Below are 23979 nucleotides of genomic sequence, written 5' to 3' on the forward strand. Positions count from 1 at the left end.
CTGTCTGTCTGTTGGAGTGTAAAACAATCTAAAGGGAGAGCATGTGATGAGATGAAAGTGAGAGAAAAGGAGAATATGTTGAGGTTTAAGACTGAATAATGACATCACAACAGTGTTTATAACAACACATGTAAAGTTTGGATGAATATTATTCACAGAATAATATGATGATTGTAGGTACATTTTTATGTTTTCAGAAGTGTTCACCACAGACCAGAGTCTCCAACACCCAGCTGTGTGTCTATGAAGAGTGACCGGTCTAAAGGACTTCCTCTTAACTTCAGTGATGAACCTGGACCTCCACACACAAAGTATGTTACAAGTAGAGTCAGACATAGAGTCTAATAAAGACCTGACATCTTTACTCTAGTATAGAGAGGAGCTGGTAGTTTACATACACAACTGTCATCTATACCTCTGGACAAAGATTCAATCTGTAACAGAATAAATAAAGTTACTACTGACCATAGTAACTACCTCTCTACTATGTCCAAAAACACAAAAGGTCAAGAATTAGGCAGAATTCCATCAGTATGCAATAAAAAGAACAAACAGGGGGGTTTAAATGTTTGGAGATTTTAGGATTCTGTTAAATTGTCACTAAATAAATGTGTCAATAAACAAAACAATATTATGTCTTAACCATCAAACAAAAAGTGCACAATAATATATTGAAGGGATAATTATGAATGTATAATTCCATGACAGAGAGAACACTATAAAAGTATACGTACCAACATCAAACAGTATGGAAATATCCTTCTATCAGCCAAGAATATTGTCATAATAAAGTGTCTTCATCTCCACAGAGAGAGGAAGAGGAGGAGTGTTGTGACTGAGCAGACGTCCAGATGTTCAGGAGAGACGTTCACAACCACACCTGGACTGAAGACACCCGGTCAAAGCAGCTGTGGACAGAGTAAGACTGGACACTATTTACACTCATTGACATTTCATGTTAAAGGAGTAGTTCAGCCAAAAAAATACTTATTTTCTATCAATTACACACCTAACCCCATGAATTCATGGATTTGTTTTGTTTTGTCGCATTCTTGAGCCAATAATTTGATGACCAGTGTAAAGATGCTAATGTCTCCAGTAGGAGACACAAAGTAGACTCTTTGTGTCTCCTACTGGAAATACATCCGGTCATCAAATTATTGGCTTAGGAATGCGACAAAACAAAACGGGGCGTGTGGGAAGTGTAATTGATAGAAAATAAGTTATGTTTTGGGTGAACTACTCCTTTAATGACTTAAATATGTAAATGGCAAAAGACATTGTCAAATAGTGTAGCTAAACATCTGTCAACTCTGGACTAAAACAATCCACACAACATTATTTGTTTGGCTATTTTAGTTTTCTTAATGGAGGATTTAACATATTAATAATGTGTGTACACAGCTGTAAGAATGTACAGTTACAAATGATGCTGCTGAATGTTTAAAACATCTTCATTGTCTTCTCATAGCAGATGTCAGTCTGCAGAAGGATTTAAAGGATTACAAGATCAGTTTGAACAGACTTGATCGTGTGACATACGTCACTGAAGTGCCCTCCCTCAGCAGCATCTACACAGAGCTCTACATCACAGTGGGAGAGAGTGAAGGGGTTAATAACCAACATGAGGTCTGGCAGCTTGAAACAGCTTCCAAGATGAAGACCCTCCATGACGAACCGATCAACTGCTGTGACATCTTTAAGCCCCTCCTTCTTGGCAGAGACAAACCCAACAGAAGAGTTCTGACCAAGGGCATCGCTGGCATTGGAAAAACATTCTCTGTGCGTAAATTCACTCTGGACTGGGCAAAGGGTTTGGAGAATCAAGATGTCATTCTCCTGGTTCCCTTTTCATTCCGGGAGCTGAACTTGGTCAGAGATGAGCAGCACAGCCTTCTCAACCTGATCCATGTTTTCCATCCAACATTAAAGAAGGTCACAGCAGAGCAGCTCGCTGTCTGGAAAGTTGGCTTCATCTTTGATGGTCTGGATGAAAGCAGGTTTCCGTTGAAATTTGAGAACAATGACATTGTTTCTGATGTCACAGTGACATCATCAGTGGACATGCTGTTGACAAACCTTATCAAGGGGAATCTTCTCCCCTCAGCCCTCCTCTGGATAACTACCAGACCTGCAGCAGCCAATCAGATCCCTCCTGCGTGTGTCGACATGGTGACAGAAGTACGAGGGTTCACAGACCCCCAGAAGGAGGAGTTCTTCAGGAAGAGATTCAGTGATGAGAAGCTGGCCAGCACAATCATCTCACACATGAAGACATCAAGGAGCATCCACATCATGTGTCACATCCCAGTCTTCTGTTGGATCACTGCAACCGTTCTGGAGGACATGTTGAAGACAGACGAGACAGAACAGCTGCCCAAGACCCTGACTCAGATGTACAGCCACTTCCTGTTGGTCCAGACAAAGAGGAAGAAGCTGAAGTATCATGAGAGTCATGCGGTAAAAAATAAAGAAAAGAAAAGGAAAAATAAACCAAAGAAAAAACAGCAGGGAGAGGATCAACAGCAGCTCATGGAGACTGACTGGGAAGTTCTCCGGAAACTGGGCAGGCTGGCGTTTGAACATCTGGCGAAAGGTAACATCATGTTCTACCAAGAAGACCTGGAAGAGTGTGGTCTTGATGTGAAAGACGCCTCGCTGTACTCAGGAGTGTGCACAGAGATCTTCAAAGAAGAGACTGTGCAATCTCAGAGAAAGGTCTACAGCTTTGTTCATCTGAGCATCCAGGAGTTTCTGGCTGCAGTCTACCTGTTCCACTGTTACACACAGAGGAACACAAAGGTACTGAAGACATTCCTAGGAGTTGATGTCAGTTCCCTGGATGACTTCCTGCAGAGAGCCATGGAAAAAGCCCTGAAGAGTAAGAATGGCCACCTGGACCTATTTGTCCGCTTCCTTCATGGCCTCTCACTGGAGTGCAACCAGAGTCTGTTAGGAGGCCTGCTGGGTCAGACAGAGAACAGTCCAGAGAGCATCCAGAGAGTCATCAACAACCTGAAGGAGAAGAACCTGAAGAACTTTTTGAATGCTCAAAGGTTCTCCCCTGACAGATATATCAACATCTTCCACTGTTTGATGGAGATGAACGACCACTCACTGCATCAGGAGGTCCAACAGTACTTGGAGTCAGGGGACAGATCAAAGACAGAACTGTCTCACTCCCAGTGTTCAGCTCTGGCCTTCATGCTGCTGATGTCAGAGGAGGTTCTGGATGAGTTGGACCTGTCCAAATACATCACATCATCAGATTGGACAAAATCCAGATTGATCCCAGCTGTGAGGAACAGCAGAAAGGCTCGGTTAGTAGTCATGTGAATAGAAAACATATTAGAAGACTATAAGTATAGTAGAAATGATGGTTGACGTAAAATCTCCAATAATAATCAGGTCTCAAATAGTGACTGGTGGTATTGTGTGTGTGTTTGCAAATAAAGGCTAGTCCCATTAAAAGGACCCCTGGCTAATAAGGCATTCATACATTATAATTTCCCTCTATAACTAACATCAAGTTGATGATGTCATTTGTCAATGTGTAATCTCTCAAGAACAGATTCTGCTCTGCGTTTGAATCTGTCGGGGGGGTTCGTCATATCGCGTACACACTTTCTACAAGTGGGCGTGCCTTCAGATCAGGAAGCAGGCCGCGCTTTACCCAATCAAATGTAGTGGGCGGGATTTACGTGTCCGCCGATCCTTCCCCACTCGAAACAAACCGAAACTAATTTAACAATAGCGTCCTCGGAGCAGACAAAACCACGGAAAGATATTCACATTTTAACTTGCTCTTTCATCATCGAAACAAGCGGGCTTATAACCAAAACCATCCATGTTCTCTGGGAGAAGTGGTGTTAGTGTTCCGTGTAGAAATATTGTTAGTGGGAATGAAAACATAGTCACATCACCGGAAGTGAAAGGCTGAAGGCAGACCAAAACCCCGGTTTCCTTGTGCACATGTGCTACGTCGACTTCCTCCCAGAGCCAAGTGAGATAGTCAAAAACAGCAGAGGGCGCTGTTTTTCCTTTTCATTTGGCGATGGGTTCCCAGATTGGTCCATGTGTGGTCCAGCAATATGGAATGTATGGAATTGATGTGCTAACTAAAAAAATGAATTAATACGTCCTAGGGTTAATATGAACATCAAAATATTTTAAATATGTTTGCATTATCACATACATTCCAGTTTTATCACGGATGTGCTCGATACGTTATATGGCAATTGAGACATCACTTGTACAAGTGACGTATTTTATTATTTTATTTGTTCACCAAAACCACTAGGGGTCATCCTCTGGGGAACATGACGTTGCATTGCTTGTATCTTTCATTATATGTTGTTGGACAGACAGACAGACAGACAGACTGATTGGGTTAGGTGAACAAATGATGGTAAACAGCATCAATTATAGACACATATTTAGCCTCCTAAACCAAATATAGCGCACACGCGCACGCGCGCTCACACACACACACACACACACACACACACACACACACACACACACACACACACACACACACACACACACACACACACACACACACACACACACACACACACACACTAATTATGATTCATATGACATATTAAGTATAACTCATGTTTATGGATGGCATCAGATGAAGTTGGCAAACACTGAGGGATGTGACTGTGTTCTCAGTGCAGAACATGAAAACTACTGGCTGAAATAGAAATATCTCGTAAACTGTAAAAAATAGATGCCACAGTGGCCTTGATGCCCCCCGGCTGCACTGCCCTCGCTTATTTCACCGTTTCTCCTCAACGCTTCTTCCTGTCAATACGGTAGACACCACCAGTTGTCTGGTTAGGATTCTAAATTCTTATTGGACAACATCAAGTAAAACGCTGCACATAAAGACCAATATGACTTTGTACAAATATTGGTAATTTACCAATACATAATTTTGTCATATAAATGAGTTATATTTCATCGATATTTATACTGTCCTTGTACTATATTAAAATTAAATCATCCTTGACCTTTCATTTAAATTCATTGTTTCCGTCGACTTAAAATCAATTGATTTATTTGACAGCCTTCCTGCCCTGGCATTTGGCCTTTGTGCCCTAAAAAAACTGACAACACCAAAGGCCAAGTGACCTTGCCCCTAAAATGACAAAACGGACCATACCACCTGAGAAATGGACCATCCCATTAGTGAAGGGGTGTACAGAGGATGGCCTTATAAACAGGGGTGCACATACATTTTTAGGTCTAGTACTCAGAAGAGCACCTGGAGATGTGACTTGGTGCGCACCAAATAAATGGTCCCGTCCCGTTTTGTCAACGGGGGAGGGGGGGATTCAGCACGGTGCCCACCGGGACAGTTTTGTCAACGGGGGGCGGGGGGAGTGTGCTGCATGAGAAAAAAGGACGCTCTGCTTCCAAATACTGCAGTTTTCCGCCGTTTTTTTTTTTGACAACGCACGCTGAAATTTTGCACCATTACGGTGCGTTCATCATCGGTGACGAGTGCCTCCAACAGCCGCTGCTGGCTGCGTGCAGCGAGCTGCGAGGCAACAATCACACAATCACGTGCAGCATGCGTCCCCTCACCCTGCGCCTAATGGCTGTACATGGGGCCGACGCGTGCTTTAGCGTGATTGTGTGAGTGTGGCTTCAGGAAGTAAATTCCTAGCCTCGATCTCCATGATATTCATATATATAATAGATAAATAGTATTGGATTACATGCAACATGATATTCATATATAATAGATTAATAGTGTTGGAGGACATGCAACATGATATTCATATATAATAGATTAATAGTGTTGGAGGACATGCAACATGATATTCATATATAATAGATAAATAGTGTTGGAGGACATGCAACATGATATTCATATATAATAGGTAAATAGTGTTGGAGGACATGCAACATGATATTCATATATAATAGATAAATAGTGTTGGAGGACATGCAACATGATATTCATATATAATAGATAAATAGTGTTGGAGGACATGCAACATGATATTCATATATAATAGATAAATAGTGTTGGAGGACATGCAACATGATATTCATATATAATAGATAAATAGTGTTGGAGGCTATAAAACATGATATTCATATATAATAGATAAATAGTGTTGGAGGACATGCAACATGATATTCATATATAATAGATAAATAGTGTTGGAGGACATGCAACATGATATTCATATATAATAGATAAATAGTGTTGGAGGACATGCAACATGATATTCATATATAATAGATAAATAGTGTTGGAGGAGGACATGCAACATGATATTCATATATAATAGATAAAGTGTTGGAGGAGGACATGCAACATGATATTCATATATAATAGATAAATAGTGTTGGAGGAGGACATGCAACATGATATTCATATATAATAGATAAATAGTGTTGGAGGACATGCAACATGATATTCATATATAATAGATACATAGTGTTGGAGGACATGCAACATGATATTCATATATAATATATAAATAGTGTTGGAGGAGGACATGCAACATGATATTCATATATAATAGATAAATAGTGTTGGAGGACATGCAACATGATATTCATATATAATAGATAAATAGTGTTGGAGGAGGACATGCAACATGATATTCATATATAATAGATAAATAATGTTGGAGGAGGACATGCAACATGATATTCAAATGTGTTTTTTATCAGATCTTGTGTTCTTGATAAATGGCGTTTCGTAAGAAATAGGCCCATCCCACTAGTTTTACAAGCCAATCACATTGTCACATCACTCCTGAGATCATGTGTAATGCATCTGGAGGGGATTGATCAACCTAAGCATCATGCAGGTGAAAATCTGTGGCCAAAACATGTTTTTGCAACAAACGGTTAAATTTTAAGGAACCCCTGGTCTAAGTGGAAATGCTTTCGTCACTGCGTTGAGTACACAACCCTCAACGTGTGATTCAACGTGTTTTTGTAAAAATAGGCCCCTCCCACTAACTTTGAAGGCCAATTATGGGCGAACGGTATGGAGTGTCAACATTCTGAATGATGTGTTTTAGTCTCATGGGTCCAGAGATCATGTGTACCAATGTGTGTGAGATTTGGACACAATCTGTAGGAGAAGAAGCAAAAAGTTAAAACATCTAATCAAATTACTAAATTAGTTCATAGATCCATGTGCATTACACACTGTAGTATACAGATTATATATGTCTTTCACTTCTATGTTTTCTGGTTCCCTGTTCTTATGACCGTTAATATCTGGCTAACTAGATAGACATGTTCTTAATGTCTAATCTCTGATTTTACATATTCTACATTTACAGACTTGTTGGCTGTCGACTCGAAAAGACAGATTATGAGATTGTGGCTTCAGCTCTCAGGTCTAATCCTTCACATCTGAGAGAATTGGACCTCAGCTATAATGACATGAAGGATGATTCATTCATGGAGCTCATCTCTACTGGATTGAAGAGTCCACATTGTAGATTGGAGATACTAAGGTCAGATTAATTAACCAGCATTCTTTTGATTAGTTCTGTTGTATTATTTATTGTTTGAATATAATAAGAAGAGTGAATAAAGTTGACATCATGGTGAGTAGAATCATGATGCGGTTCGAGTTTGGCCCGAGTTTGAGTTGGCTAGTCTGCACACTTGCATCACATCACAATGATACGGTACAGTAACTACAATATGTGATCCATCATGGCTGCTATAGGGAATTATCACGTCCAGTTACACAATCATTGAGTGTCAAACTGGTGTAAACACAGACAGAAGGATTGCTGGTTCCTCAGCCCACCAGCACCAGCAGTCTCTTCTCTCTGTTTCATTGTGTCAATAAGGTTGATATCATGGTAACACACACTGACTAGATGAATAATAACGTTTTTGTCATGTCTAGAAACAGAGAAGAAATGTTGGTCAAGTCTCCTGAAGTCATAATGGTGTGCGCGCGCACACACGCACACACACACACACACACACACACGCACGCACGCACGCACACACACACTATTCTGTTTCCAAATATTTGTTCTGCCTGACGACAACCGCGTACGCACGCACGCACGCGCACACACACACACACACACACACACACACACACACACACACACACACACACACACACACACACACACACACACACACACACACACACACACTATTCTGTTTCCAAATATTTTTCATTGCACTGTCCAAGAATGTGTACTTTCTAAAAACAAAACTATATTTGATTACCATCTACTGGTTTATACATGGTAACTTACCAGGCCTGTCTGTCTGTCTGTCTGTCTGTCTGTTGATCTGGTGTTAACTCGCTGCTGCCTGTTTACTGTCAGTTAGCTGGCTGTTGGAGGATTAAGATGATTTACTTCACATTATTTCTGACTGCCTGCTCTTTCCATCTCTTGGGTCTTTACTCCAAAACTCTGATAGTTAATCCAGATATATAATCTGTAATTACAGACTTGCTGGATGTAACATCACACAGACAGGATTTGACGTTCTGGCCTCAGCTCTCAGCTCTAATCTTTCCCATTTGAGAGAATTGGATCTCAGTTTCATCAGCCTGCTGGAATCACAACTGGTTCAGCTCTCTGCTGCACTGAAGAGTCCACATTGTAGACTGCAGATCCTGAGGTAAATAATGTGTTTTCTCTCTGTGTGGATCTCTACTTGAACATCAACAGCAGTTTGTTAAATATGTATTTCTCTGCAGGTTGTCAGGCTGTGGGGTCACAGAGGAAGGCTGTTCTTCTCTGGCTTCAGCTCTGACCTTCAACCCCTCCCATCTGAACCAGCTGGACTTGAACTTCAGCCACTTAGGAGACTCTGGTCTGAAGAAGCTCTCAGCTGCACTGGAGACTCTCAAGTGAGTAGACTTGGACTGTGTCCATGTTGGTTAGTGCAGTGTTTACCTTACAATGTTTAACTGGCTGACCAGGCAGACCAATGTGCAGGTGGGAGGGGGTGCTTCACCCATAAAGTCCAATGTGCAAGTCCACCACAACAATCCTCATCCTTCCATCCCTTCTTTATATGTGACCCCACAGGATAGTGAAATAGTCCTCTCACATCCCGTGATTTTCCAGCAGAGTAGGAGAACGTCACGAAAATCTGTCCAAAATGAGATAATAGCGCAGCAATACTCTAGACACACTAGAGTATGTCTGACATGAATTTCAGAGCTTCAATCAATCATGTAAATCATGAAAGAATGCATAACAGCAAGGACACACACATATATATATATATATATATATATATATATATATATATATATATATATATATATATATATATATATATATATATATATATATATATATATATATATAAATAATGATTGGCAATCGCGGTAATCACAGTAATTCTATACCATACCATAATGCATTGAGGTGGACTGTTTTGTTTAAATAATCTGTCCCACTCAAAACCCACTCTGTCATACAGGATGCAGTGATGAGTCATCATGTTCACCACAGCAGAATGATAAACAGCATCTAAAAGCTTTAGGAGAGAAGGAACAGTGTTCTTATAAATGACATCTCCATAGTCTAACACAGAGAAAGACTGTTTAAACTAGAAGAATGTGCTCCTCTGAGCACAGGTCTCCACCAGGGCAGGTAGCTTATTGTGGGCCAGCAACGTTTCACAGCATTTAACGCTGCGTTCATGACTAACTCCTGCAAACTTTAGAAACCAATCTTAGCCAATCAGGATGGAATATGAAAAAATCACACCCAGTGTGAAGTGGGCGGTGTGGTCATGGTCATCATAGTGATGGATGCTCACTTAAAAAAAGAAATACATTTATTGAAAATAATCTTTATTGGTCATCATAGTGATGGAAGCTCACTTCCAAAAATTTATTTTTGGAAGTCCATAATCATGTCATCATGTCTCGCTAGCCAATCACAGTGCTGAATAGAGTCAGCCAATAGAGTCAGCCAATCACAGTACAGCTAACTGGGCAGCTGGGCCAATCACAGTGCAGGAAACTAATACTATTGAGATGTCCCAACCCCACTTATAGGGGCGGCTACACCGCCCACAAATCAGACAGATCTGTCTTGGATCACATGACTATAGAGGTAATGTGTTTGGACACAATGTGTAGGAATAATATAAATACAAGTGTTTTGCACAAATCTACCACCTGGCAGTAGATATAACAGGCCGATGAGAGAAATGTGGGGCAGAGGTTTTTACAGCCTCCAAGGAGTATGTGTATATATATGTGTATATATAACACACAGTTTCATGTTGATCGGTCCAACGGTGCCGGAGATTAGCTGCTCACAGACAGACCTACACACACACTGACGGACACACAGACGGACAGGGGCGGAGACTATAACCCTTTATCTGTATATAAATACTGTATTAACTATTTCACTGCCAGACTTATTTCTGGCTGCGTGCAGCCACTGACTTACCTTTTCAAGTAGTCACAGAATATTTATCTCCAGTATGATCGTTGGTAATCACGGGGGATTTCTCTCTGCTTCCGCAAAGAAAACAAAAAATGTCATGGCGACCCCCCGTTAGATTGTTATTGAAAAGTTGTCGTTGAAAAGCATGTCTCATCAAAAATACAAAGTAAAACACAGGAGGTGAGATACAGGCCATTTCCCAAATACGTTAACCAGGAAGTGAATGGAGCAGTACAACTTGGGATCACGTGATCTCCTGGTTCTGTGTGCATCTGATGATGAAATGGACACTCATGTGTTAGTGAAGAGCGCCATCTAGTGTAAATACAAAAAAAAAGTCCATGGTACTGTTGGCCTTTGGGAAAAAAGGTCGTAAAAGTCGTCCTTGGCAGTGAATGAGTTAAATACTTAAGTATTCAAAAGTAAACATTTTGACATGATAAAGAAATGCATTTTTTTTTTAGAAATGTTAAAAAATATAGCATGAAAATAGCAGATCTACAAGTTCACAACGGACCACTATGCAATGTGTTGTGAGTTTGTAGATCTGCTATTTTCATTTTACCTCGAGACAGAAACTATAATTACATCCTCTTCATATCAGCTGTCTTTGAAAAAATAAATCACACTTATAGATATTAAAAGTATATTAGTACTATTAGTATTATTAGTATTATTAGTATATTAGTACTATTAGTATTATTAGTACTATTAGTATTATTATTATTATTAGTATATTAGTACTATTAGTATTATTAGTATATTAGTACATTAGTACTATTAGTATTATTAGTACTATTAGTATTATTAGTACTATTAGTATTATTAGTATTATTAGTATATTAGTATATTAGTACTATTAGTATTATTAGTATTATTAGTATATTAGTACTATTAGTATTATTAGTATTATTAGTATTATTAGTATTATTAGTATATTAGTACTATTAGTATTATTAGTATTATTAGTATTATTAGATATTAGTGATTTAGATCAATTTCATCATTCTATGGTAGGAGAATGAAAATACACTTTATAAATGTAAAATCTAAACATTTCTAAACCCTCTCCTCCAAGCCGGGCCGGACGGGCTGCCTGGTCAACATAATGTTAGGAGAAACACTGTGGTGTACATCATAATAATAATAATAATAATAATAATAATAATAAAACTAACAATACTAATACTAATACTAACAATACTAATAATAATGTCAGGTAGTGGAGACGTTGTGTTAGACAATTAGACATTGATTCAATCAATCAGTCAAGCTTTATTTATAAAGCACAATTCACACAACAAGTGCAGTTCAATGTGCTTCACAGGAAAAATAAAGTTAAAGACTTAAAATGCATTTTTAAAAGGAAAATACTTTAAAAGAACAAGTACAACAGAAGAGAAATACAGCTAAGTAAAAGCAATGCTAAAAATATGTGTTATATATAAGATTTATTATAAAAATTTCCACAGATTCAGAGACCCTCAGATCCCCCGGCAGGCTGTTCCAAAGCGTGGGACCATAATAGCTAAAAGCTGCTCCTCCATACTTTTTAGTTTTAGTCTGTAGAATGTGTAGGAGACCAGCGCTAGAGGATCTAAGGGCCCTGCCGGGCACGTACTGAGGAAGCATTGCTGACAAGTAGGAAGGTGCATTCCCATTAAATGACTTCAAAACCACTAAAAGGATCTTAAAATCTATTCTAAAACTGACAGGCAGCCAATGCAGGGACTTTAAAATAGGTGTAATGTGTGTCTCCGTTTGGTGTGTTCTGGACAAGTTGTAAAATAATTTATTTAGTAAGACCAGACAGGAGAGCATTACAGTAATCAAGCCTGCTAGTGATAAAACACTATTCATTGTTGTTCTACTTCCTACAGTGTGACTCATGGAGGAGAACATTGGATTAAACCTCAACTCCTGACAAGATGTGAGTATCTGTCTGTCTGTCTGTCTGTCTCATTAACATGTTATACATTGTTTTATACTCCGTTGGCCCCTCCCTCCCTGTAGTCAACTAACTAAGTACATTTACTCAAGTACTGTACTTGAGTACAATTTTGAGATTATTATTATTTTTTTTACTTCACTGTATTTTTTTTTCCAATTTTCAGTACTTTTACTTCTACTCCACTACATCTCAGAGGCAAATATTGTACTTTTACTCTTTAATTATTTGAAAACTTTAGTTACTTTGTAGATGCAGATTATTATTACAAAACATACATTAACCACTTCAGCCCTATATACATTTCGGCCATTTGAAAATAGTCAATCCACAAGCTTACAATGCATGGTGATGCGACACATTGTGAGCTTGTAGATCTACTAATTTCAAAAATATTTTTTATACATTTCATACATTTGAAAACTTGTGAAATTGGGCATTCTTTATGATGAGTACTTTTACTTTTGGTACTTTAAGTACATTTTGATATCAATACTTTTGTACTTTTACTCAAGTCAATTTTAAATTCCGGACCTTAACTTGCTTTACTTTACGTTTACTTTACTAACAGGTTATTTCTACATTGCAGTATTGATACTTTTACTTAGGTAAAACATTTGAGTACGTAATTTTTAATGATAATATTCCCTGTCCTGAAAACCAGTGGTGGACAAAGTATTTACTCAAGTAAATACTCTAGTATTGAAAAGTATTAATTACTTTTGCAGCACTTTTTTTTATAAATCAATGCATTGTTGTATTGAAATTTAGAACCAAAAAATAAATACATAAAAACTGAACTTAAAGGGATACTTCACTTTCCGCCGGGGGACACATTTAAAAATTTTTTTTAATAAATAAATAAATGAAAAAAGTTATGGAAAATTCATGGCCCCCTCACGACACGCAGTGTCCTACTAATGTGTGAGGGGGCCATGAATTTTCCATAACTTTTTTCATTTATTTTTAATATTTTTTTTAAATGTGTCCCCGGCCCGAAAGTGAAGTATCCCTTTAACTTTAAATATTGTGAAAATATCAGATCTACAAGCTCACAATGCGCCGCGGTGTGATGCGTTGTGAGCTTGTAGATCTGATATTTTCACTATATTTGAAATAGAGCTTAAGTGGTTAACCCATTAAGACCTGAGGCTGATTCTACAAATGTCTTCTAAATCCTGGTTCTCAAACCTTTTCATGTCAAGGACCCCCAACATTATATGTATTTGGCCGTGGACCCCCTTCACAAAATATTTAGTTCCAAGGACCGCCAGAAGCAAAGATTTGAGTTAAAAATGTTCACTTTCAAGATACATATATATATTCAAAGATTTGCACACATGTTACGTTTTTTTTCAAAATAGCAGATCTACAAGCTCATAGCGCGGCACTCAGTGCCGCGCTATGAGCTTAAAACATTATTTAATTATTTTTATTTTGTATGTTAAATACTTAAACCCACGTCAATGACTGGAGTTCCTCAGGGCTCTGTGTCCCTCTACACCAAATATGTTCCCTGAAAAATATCAGATCTACAAGCTCACAACCACACATGGTTCCTCAAAGAACCTTATTTGAACCATTAACCACTTAAACCCCTGCATCCCAATGTTGGCCATGTCTTAATACGTGAACATTCATCAGAAATACCAGATCTACAAGCTCACAACGCTTCATGCTGCGATGCATTGTGAGCTTGTAGATCTGCTATTTTCGACAGAGATTTGGAGTGTGGAGGGAAAACAACTGAGCAGACCAAATATAGAGCCCTGGGAGACACCGGTCCATGAAGGGTTAAAGTGGTTAAGGGTTCTCAAAGTGGGGTCCGGGGACCCCCAGGGGTCCTTTGGGGGGGTTCCAGGGGGTCCCCAGCTAAATGTGTTCATACAGCATCACACTCATTTTAACCCCTTGTTTTCCATATTCTACACGTTGGCTAATGAACCCATTCAGACCTGGAAAGCATCTCTGTGTCATTTTACATTTATCTTTATATTTAGAAACAGCTTTTTCACAAACGTCTAAAACCTCTGATCTCCATATTATAACTTTATGACTTTTTACCTAAGTTAACCCTTTCAGACCGAGAACACATCTCTGTCATTTTAGATTGCTTTGGCTATTCAAAAATAGCAGATTTAAAGTGCCGCGCGACGAGCTTGTAGATCTGCTATTGTTTTGAAAAATCGTGAAAATGTGTTCACATCTTTGAATATATATTTTTCCATAGCAAAATTTTTTACTCTGTTAAGACTTCTGGGGGTCCCTGGAACCAAATATTTTGAGGTGGGGGTCCGCGGCCAAAATTCATATAATTGTGGGGGTCCTTGACAAAGTTTGAGAACCACTGATTATAGAAAAAAAAAATGTTTTAAACCTGTTATGATTTAGAAGACATTTGTAGAAGCAAAGATTTGAGTTACAAATGTTTGCTTTGAAAAATATATATATTCAAAGATTTGCTCGAATTTTCAATATTTTTCAAAAATAGCAGATCTACAAGCTCATGGCGCGGCACTCGGTGCCGCGCTATGAGCTTGTAGATCTGCTATTTTTGAATAGCCCAAAGAAACCTAAAAAGACACAGATTCTTACCCGGTCTGAAAGGGTTAACGTCCTACTTGATCATACTACAGCGTCACACAAAAGCATCAAAAGTAGCAGATCTACAAGGTAGGGGGGTGTGTGTGTGTGTGTGTGTGTGTGTGTGTGTGTGTGTGTGTGTGTGTGTGTGTGTGTGTGTGTGTGTGTGTGTGTGTGTGTGTGTGTGTGTGTGTGTGTGTGTGTGTGTGTGTGTGTGTGTGTGTGTGTGTGTCACTCTGTGAATGATGTTTTTAATTTACTGTGTTTTTTATTCTCATCAGATTTCTCTCATCTCACTCTGAACACAAACACAGCACACTGGATCCTCTCTCTGTCTGAGAACAACATGAAGGCGACACGGATGGAAGAGAGTCAGGATCCTCCTGATCATCCTGACAGGTTTGATAGAAAGGTCCAGGTTCTGTGTTCAGAGGGTCTGACTGGACGCTGTTACTGGGAGGTAGAGTGGAGTGGATGGGTTCAGATAGCAGTGACTTACAGAGGAATCAACAGGAAAGGAAAGGGTGATGACTGTGAGCTTGGATGGAATGACAAGTCCTGGAGTCTGGCCTGTAGTGATGGTCACCATGGTAACAGTTACTCTGTCACACACAATAGTAAGGTCTCTTACCTTCCTGTGTGTCCCTCTGACTCCAACAGGGTAGCAGTGTATCTAGACTGTTCTGCAGGGTCTCTGTCTTTTTACAGAGTGTTAGAGGACACTCTGACACACCTTTACACCTTACAGAACACATTCACTGAACCTCTCTATGCTGGGTTTGGGTTTGGCCCTGTCTCCTCCTCTGTGTCTCTGTGTGAGGACAGACAGGGTGATGTATCATAATGTAATAATCAGGAACAGGTGTGGTGGGGGGAGGGGGGCTCTGTGTGTCTAACACATTTAAACATGAATATTGTATAGATGTATAGATCCATGAATTCAGTGGTTCTCAATGTGGGGTCCGGGGACCCCCAGGGGTCCTTGAGGGGGTTCCAGGGGGTCCTCAGGGACATTCATGTATATAGCATCAAAATCAGTGTAACCACCTTAACCATAATTATATACATTGAACTCTTTGAAAATAGCAGATCTACAAGCTCACTACAAGTTGCGTCGCGACGCGTTGTGAGCTTGTAGATCTGCTATTTTCAAAGAAAGGAATCCTGTATAAAATGGGGTCTCTGGTACAAAGTCTTTTCAGATGGGGGTCCTTGACATGAAACCCTTTGAGAACCACTGGTCTAGCACAGTGGTTCTCAACCTGTGGGTCTGGACCCCCAAGGGGGTCCCCACATGATTTTTTGGGGGGTCCCCAGATGACAGTGAAATGACAATTTAAGGACTTTTAACTCATTGAGTGCCATTAAAAAATCCTCCGGATCCTATTGGTTCACCGATCTGTCCGTCAGCCCCCGCCCCGCCTCGAGCCCCTCCTCCTCCCCAATGTGTAGCATTGAGAGCCCTGACGTCACAACATTTGGAGCGACGCCCACTGCACTCTGGTTGGTTGGAGAAATGAAACACTTCCTATACCCGGAACATCAACTGGTTGGTCCAGGCTTTTATTTTTTAGCAAAACTAAACAATAAAAGCCTGGAGATCGAGGCTTAATTAAAAGTAATGCCTCAACTCCTACCATTCCAAGTGCTTATCAGGGTGGGGGGTCCCCAGTTCAATTATGATTATTTTGGGGGGTCCCCAGTTCAAATATGATTATTTTGGGGGGTCTCCAGTTCAAATATGATGAATGAATATGACCTATAAAGTGTGAGAATCTCTGGTCTAGAACATTTAAACATGAATATTGTAAAGTTCTATTAAAAAGGGTTTTGTAAATCATTGTATTTTACCTTTAAAATGTCATTTCATTTAATTATCTTCATTAAAATGAAACCAATGCTATTGTATCTACATTGAGCTGATGTTACATTCATTAATACTATTGTGTTAATAAAAACTACAAGAAAGAAAAACATTAGGATGTCATTTATTTACAGTGTACTGAGATAACACACACACACACACACACACACACACACACACACACACACACACACACACACACACACACACACACACACACACACACACACACACACACACACACACACACACACACACACACACACACACACACACACACACACACACGTTTGTATTACTGTATTGTGAGAACATCAACATGATATGACATTTTATGAATTCCATATAAATGAGCTTTTTGTCATTTTTAAGCTCACAGCCAGGGGTGGATTTAGGGATCTGGAGGCCCTTGGAACAGAAGTGTATTATTTGTTTGCTATTGATTTGTCAGTTATTTAGTCTGGCTTAAATATAAAGTAACTAAGTTAAACACCTGCCGATCCTGTTGTTTTTCCTTTTAGTTAATTATTATCCTTTCAAAGTAAAAGGCCGATTGTTACAAATGGCATTTTAAAAAGTTAAAATACGGAGATAAGAGGTGTCTGCCCGACAGTAATGTGGCCCCCTGGAGTGAGTGTGTAAATATAGTGGCCCTCTACATCATTAAACAGACAGTATATGTAATGTGGCCCCCTGGAGTGAGTGTGTAAATATAGTGGCCCTCTACATCATTTGAAAATAGCCGATCTACAAGCTCACAATGTGTTGCATTGTGTGCTTGTAGATCTGCTATTTTCAAAAGATTTTCATACATTTGAAAATGTAGTGTATTTTGCACAAACATGACAATATAGTTGAAAGGAAGTAGAAAGGCCCAGACCAGTAATGTTCCTCAAGTCGATTTATTGGACAACAAGAACAAAATGACAAAAGTTATATTCTACCAGGTGCTCTGTGTGTGTGTGTGTGTGTGTGTGTGTGTGTGTGTGTGTGTGTGTGTGTGTGTGTGTGTGTGTGTGTGTGTGTGTGTGTGTGTGTGTGTGTGTGTGTGTGTGTGTGTGTGATTGTTTTCATAGACCTGATTACTTGTTTTTCGGATTGCTTGTTTCTCGCCAAACCTGGCAACATTGAACGCAACGGTAAACGCTAATAATGTGTTTTATATAAGTGGTGGCAACATTTTTAGACACCACACGAGTCTTCCCAACAATAGCGAAGATTTAAGTCAGTGTGAACATGGCCAAATAATAACTTAATAGCCAAAGTAGGTCTAATGAAGCACGCTAGCATTTAGGCTAACTTTGTTCCCTGAGGCAGCAGTTGCAGTGTGCAACTGATGCAGTGTGAATGAGGGGAGCGGAGGGCGGTTACTGCGGAGGACGGGCCGTCTCCCCATTGGCTTAACCCTCTAAGACCCAGCGTCGCTTTAGAGTAACAATTATATTTTATAAAGAAAGGAGTTTAAATAATTTGTTTTTCTGTTATTTTTTCACCTCTAAATCCTCATTGGGTCCTATTGTTTAGTCTTACAATGCCATTGGCCAGGATATTTGCATATAAATACCCCCCACAGAGCCAGGAATCATCACAACTTGAAAAATCTCTGTTTGCAAAAGGATTATTTATTTCTTGTCCATCAGAGCGGTGAGGTCACTCTTTTGTATGATATTGATAGCCTAAACTTTTAATTTGTTTGCAGTTATTCTGTTGCTTGCTTTATATCAGACAAAGCCCATTTCTGTAGGTAAACACATGTTTCATTTGTTAACCAAGGCAAGGTGTTTGTCTTTGTTTTCCCAAACACCCACTGTGTCACTGTGGCCGACCTTCCAGCGCAAATGGCCCAACTCTTTACCTGTTGTGCCCCTTTAAGGAACATTTGACAGACTTCTTGTTTTAACTATTTACGTAAGTAATATGCCTGTAATATTTGTTTTGGTGAACATTACAATGTCTAGAACATGTACATATGTTATTATTGTGAAATATATGTCCCAAATTTAAATTATAGCATGATTCATACTTGTTGCTTTTGGTCAACGTTGGGCCCTCTTGGTTGCAAAAAAATACAAGGGCAGGCCTAAAAAAATATGGCTTATTGGTGTTATTATTCATAATGTATACTGTTCTGAGGCCAAATATTATTCATAATTGATCTGAGGCCAAATAATAAACCATATAAATGAATCATTAAGTTGTTTTAGTGAAGTATTTACACATTTGCCATGTTATCCATAAAAATGGCCTATAGGAAATTTTGCTACCTGATGGACCCAACGTTGCTAAATGTCAACATTTGCATAAAACTTACCAAAACATATTTTTTTTAAAAACATTATATTTTCCTCTTCTAAATACTCCTACAAGACCATCTGAAAGGTTTTTAATTTTTTTTCGCAAGTACAAATATATCCGGGTCTTACAGGGTTAAAGGAGTGAAGGACAGCCAATGATGAATAGGTGTCGACTTGGTGTGGAATGATGATGATTAGTCTGACTGTTTATAGACTCAGGCGCTCTTCGAGCACCTGGTAAAAACCAAGCCCCCAGAACCCAGTGGTTGCATTGAAGCGAAATGGACATGCTGGCCATGTGTGTGTGTGTGTGTGTGTGTGTGTGTGTGTGTGTGTGTGTGTGTGTGTGTGTGTGTGTGTGTGTGTGTGTGTGTGTGTGTGTGTGTGTGTCCATTGTGCAGAAGAACAACAACCCAAGATCCTAGAGGTCAGCTAAGGTCAGATGCCCTCTGGGAAGCATCCTTTGTACTGGACATCTAGTGTTAGAGCAACCACTCTGGAATGTGCACTGTAGACCACTCAGTATCCAAACTATGTCTTTGTGTGTGTGTGTGTGTGTGTGTGTGTGTGTGTGTGTGTGTGTGTGTGTGTGTGTGTGTGTGTGTGTGTGTGTGTGTGTGTGTGTGTGTGTGTGTGTGTGTGTGTGTGTGTGTGTGTGTGTTCAAATTGGCTCTATAAGTCCATAAATGTGTATTATGATACCACATTCCCCCCTACGGAGGGCCCTATTGGTCCTTCGTAAACGTGGGTACAATGAAGAAAATCAAAACACAAGCAAGAAAACCATACTTCAAAAACATACTCCTCAAAAAGACAGAACTCATCACACCACAACATCAACATCTTCTTGGCCCCCCTTGATAGACAGATTACTGGGACACAATCAGACCAACATAAAAACAGGCATTAAGATTACACAGTATTGTCATAAGGTGATTCACATTATATTTAAAGTAAAAATAGTCGGACTGCCTAACAAATCAAACAAAATATCAGGAGAAAGAAGCGTGTCGACTCACATCCTGAGGCGTATTTCGTCTGACACAGAAAGGCAACACTGGGACTGACTTACTTCAATCATGCTTAACTCTTTGACTGCGGACGACGCGATAACGCGTCAAGTGCTACTTTGTCCAGTTGGCCGTCGACGCGCTCGACGCGCTGGACGCGCGTTCATTGTTTAATCTCTGATTGCGCTATGCTGCTTAATATTCAATGTTATTCTCGAGTTCCACTTACTTCACGGACATCTGCATCCGGTTTCATGGCCTGGATTCCGTTTCCGGTTTTTGATTTTTTCCCCCAGTCATTTTCGTCCAAAATAGGTAAATAAACGGTTTTTCACACGGTATAACGGACAAACGGACAGCTTCTCTTCTATAATCTATGGTCTGGGTGACGATCAGTCATCGCCGTCGTGCATCACAACGTAATTTTCGCTGATCAAAACAATCTGGGTGACGTCACATCCGTTTTCATGTTTTTCCTTGTCTAATCTATGAAGAAGGGTGAGAGAGACCCAACGACATGATCACGCTGTCATGTGCTGCTCTCTGGTGGCGGATTTGTGCTGGGTCTTTATATTATGTGTCCTTAAATTATTTTCATGAGAAAAATTCAAAATTAAAAAATTAAAAAACACGAAAATTGCTGGCACTGGGGGAGTACTTTATGAAAATACTCTGGCAGTCAAAGAGTTAAAATACAACACAACCCAAAACATTTCTACAGCTGACACAGAGATTCATTAACATCAATTCATACACCGAACACCGCTGAGCGTGGTATGGCGGTTATTCTAGATGCATAGAATAAACATAGATACAATCCCCTGTGTGCCAACCAGGCCTGGAATCTCGTCATTTTAGGGGCAAGGCCACTTGGCCTTTGGTGTTGTAATTTTTTGGAGGGCACAAAGGCCAAATGCCAGGGCAGGAAGACTTGAAGGTTAACTCTTTGACTGCCAGAGTATTTTCATAAAGTACTCCCCCAGTGCCAGCAATTTTCGTGTTTTTTTATTTTTATATTTTGAATTTTTCTCATGAAAATAATTTAAGGACACATAATGTAAAGACCCAGCACAATTCCGCCACTAGAGCGCAGCACATGACAGCTTGATCCATGTCGTTGGGTCTCTCTCACCCTTCTTCATAGATTAGACAAGGAAAAACATGAAAACGGATGTGACGTCCCCCCCATTGTTTTGATCAGCGAAAATTACGTTGTGATATACGACGGCGATGACTGATCGTCACCCAGACCATAGATTATAGAAGAGAACCGTTCCGTTTGTCCGTTATACCGTGTGAAAACCCGTTTATTTACCTATTTTGGACGAAAATGACTGGGGAAAAGAATCAAAAACCGGAAACGGAATCCAGGTCATGGAACCGGATGCAGATGTCCGTGAAGTAAGTGGAACTCGAGAATAACATTGAATATTAAGCAGCATAGCGCAATCAGAGATTAAACAATGAACGCGCGTCCAGCGCGTCGAGCGCGTCGACGGCCAACTGGACAAAGTAGCACTTGACGCGTTATCGCGTCGTCCGCAGTCAAAGAGTTAAGGATGATTGTATTTTAATATATTATAAGAATAGTATAACTACAGTATCTGTGAAATATAACCCATTTATTTCACAAAATAATGTGTTGAATTTCATGGGCCTGGGTAGGTCACCCTGGCTTGGCGGAGATATGCCCTGTTGCGCACACTCCGCACAGCAGTCCAACAGCAGAGCAGGTGAAAGCAATTCACTTAAACGAGGGCTGTGTTGCGCACCAAAAAACGGACTAAAACTGTCACATTCTAGCTGCTGAAATAAACTTCCCATTTAGATCATTGTTGACAAACGAACAGAACATGGATGTGGAAAGCATCTTGAATCACAGCAGGAGAGCAGCGTCAGGTTAGGCGAGCAGAGCAGTGGCGTCTTATCTTCTCAGCAGTGGCCTGATATCTCTGTGTCTCCTCAGCTTTCAGGTGAATTAAATGGTGTTGCCTGAGACTCTATTTATGCTATGTTTGACAACGTAAGAGAGGCCATGGTCATGGTCCTCTGTATGCTAATGACCGTGGCCGTGGCTTCACCTTGGCCATTGTTCTCCCAGAACAAGTTTGTCCAGTATTCAGACCAGGCAACCTATGAAGCTGCTGGGCACTGCCGTTTTTTCTGCCTTTTTTTTTTCTCTCTCGTTTTTTTTTTCCATTAGAGGTGAAATTAAATGCCGTTTTCTCAAATCACCTCGCGGGCCAGATTTGACGACGACGCAGGCCAAAAAATTGCCCGCGAAACACCAGTTTGACATCCCTGGATTAGATAGAAGTGAACAAACCTCCACTCCATACATTTATAAATATGTATCATAAATACTGTCCATCAACACTGATGATGTTGATGATGATGTAAATATCAGTGTCATATTGTGTCTCTTATGATACAAACTCATAGTTTATGTTAGATTTGTATTTGATTATTTTACACAAAGTACTGTATATTTGATCATGTAATTCTCACAGTATCAATATTATTTATTGTATATAAACCTTTATACTTTAACCACTTGAACCCCATATACTTTATTGACTGGGGTCCCCCAGGGTTCTGTAATTGGTTCCCTGATTTCCCCCCCTCTACACCAAATCTCTTGGGTGAAAATCTTGTAGCAGATCTACAAGTTATCTAATAGCTAAGATCTATGTCACAAAGTGACACATTGTGAGCAGCGTTCAGTTTGACAGCAAATTGTAGTCATACAGTAATTAGTCATTCTGAAATGTTTTAGTTTTAGTCTAGTTTTAGTCGACTAAATATCATACGATTTTAGTCGACTAAAACTACAGTTGATTTAGTGACTGAAATGTCATTAGGAGGGCCATGATGGCGTCATAATGCCTCATTTATTTTTAGCTGTGTGCCGAAAATAGCCGATCTACAAGCTCAGAACGTGTCTGTGACGCGTTGTGAGCTTGTAGATCGGCTATTTTCAGAGTGCATGGACTTTGACAATCACTCTGGATTCAAACATCTACTAAATCTCAATCACTCTGATTCATTTCAAACATCTACTAAATGTGTTAATTAACTCAAATCAATGATTGTTTATTCATTGATTCATTATGACATCATTATTTCCTCACTCATTCCATTATTACTCATTCCACTCCAGGAGATGGTGAAGTGCCGCACCGGCAAACAACTTTGGGTCAAAATGTCCTCTCAGTACAGGGTTGTGTAGCATGGAATGGCCTTCCTCTACGTATAAGGGATTGTGCTACATTTCCATCTTTTAAATTCAATGTGAAAAGATGGTTGCTTGAAAACCAAAGCTGCAACCATTTGTGATCATGTTTTAGGTTTATTTCTAGGCTATGTAATGTTATGTAAATGTATTCCACCGTTTGTCTGTCTGTTTTCTGATTTTATGTTTTGTGTGAGGACTGCGGATGAAAATTAGCATCTCTGCTAAATCCGGTGTATTTACGTTCATGTGACGTTCATTAATATGCTCTGTCCTGTCTAAATAAACAAATAAAGTAAAGTAAGTAAGTATTTAATGTGATATTATTCTCGTTCTTCACATGTTATTGTATGATCATGTGTAGAAGTAATAATAGTTTAATAAATGTATTCTTCACAGTCTGTGGTTGTTCCTGTGTATTGATATTCATAGTGTTATCATGACAAAATGGCCACCGCTCATTGGTTATGTATAATAACTATGTTACAGAACCATAGTACTATATAGGCATATAACGTCACTGTCGGGTGGTGGAAACCTTGTATAGGACTATGTACAAAACCGTTCCTTAAAAAGAAATATAAAAAATTGTGAAAATGGACGATC

The 23979-nt window shown here is 39.5% G+C and overlaps 1 protein-coding gene across 1 annotated transcript in view; it reads left to right on the forward strand.

Annotated features, from left to right (window-relative positions):
• Positions 1–23979, forward strand: part of LOC308102372 (uncharacterized protein) — a 1220233-nt gene that overhangs the window by 591011 nt on the left and 605243 nt on the right. The window contains exon 25 of the mRNA XM_080452057.1: positions 198–311. Coding sequence (XP_080308183.1) covers positions 198–311 — 114 coding nt within the window. The remainder of the gene's footprint in view (positions 1–197; positions 312–23979) is intronic.

Source organism: Gymnoscopelus braueri (genome assembly GCF_963280865.1).
Source record: "Gymnoscopelus braueri genome assembly, chromosome: 15".
NCBI classification, from domain to species: Eukaryota; Metazoa; Chordata; class Actinopteri; order Myctophiformes; family Myctophidae; genus Gymnoscopelus; species Gymnoscopelus braueri.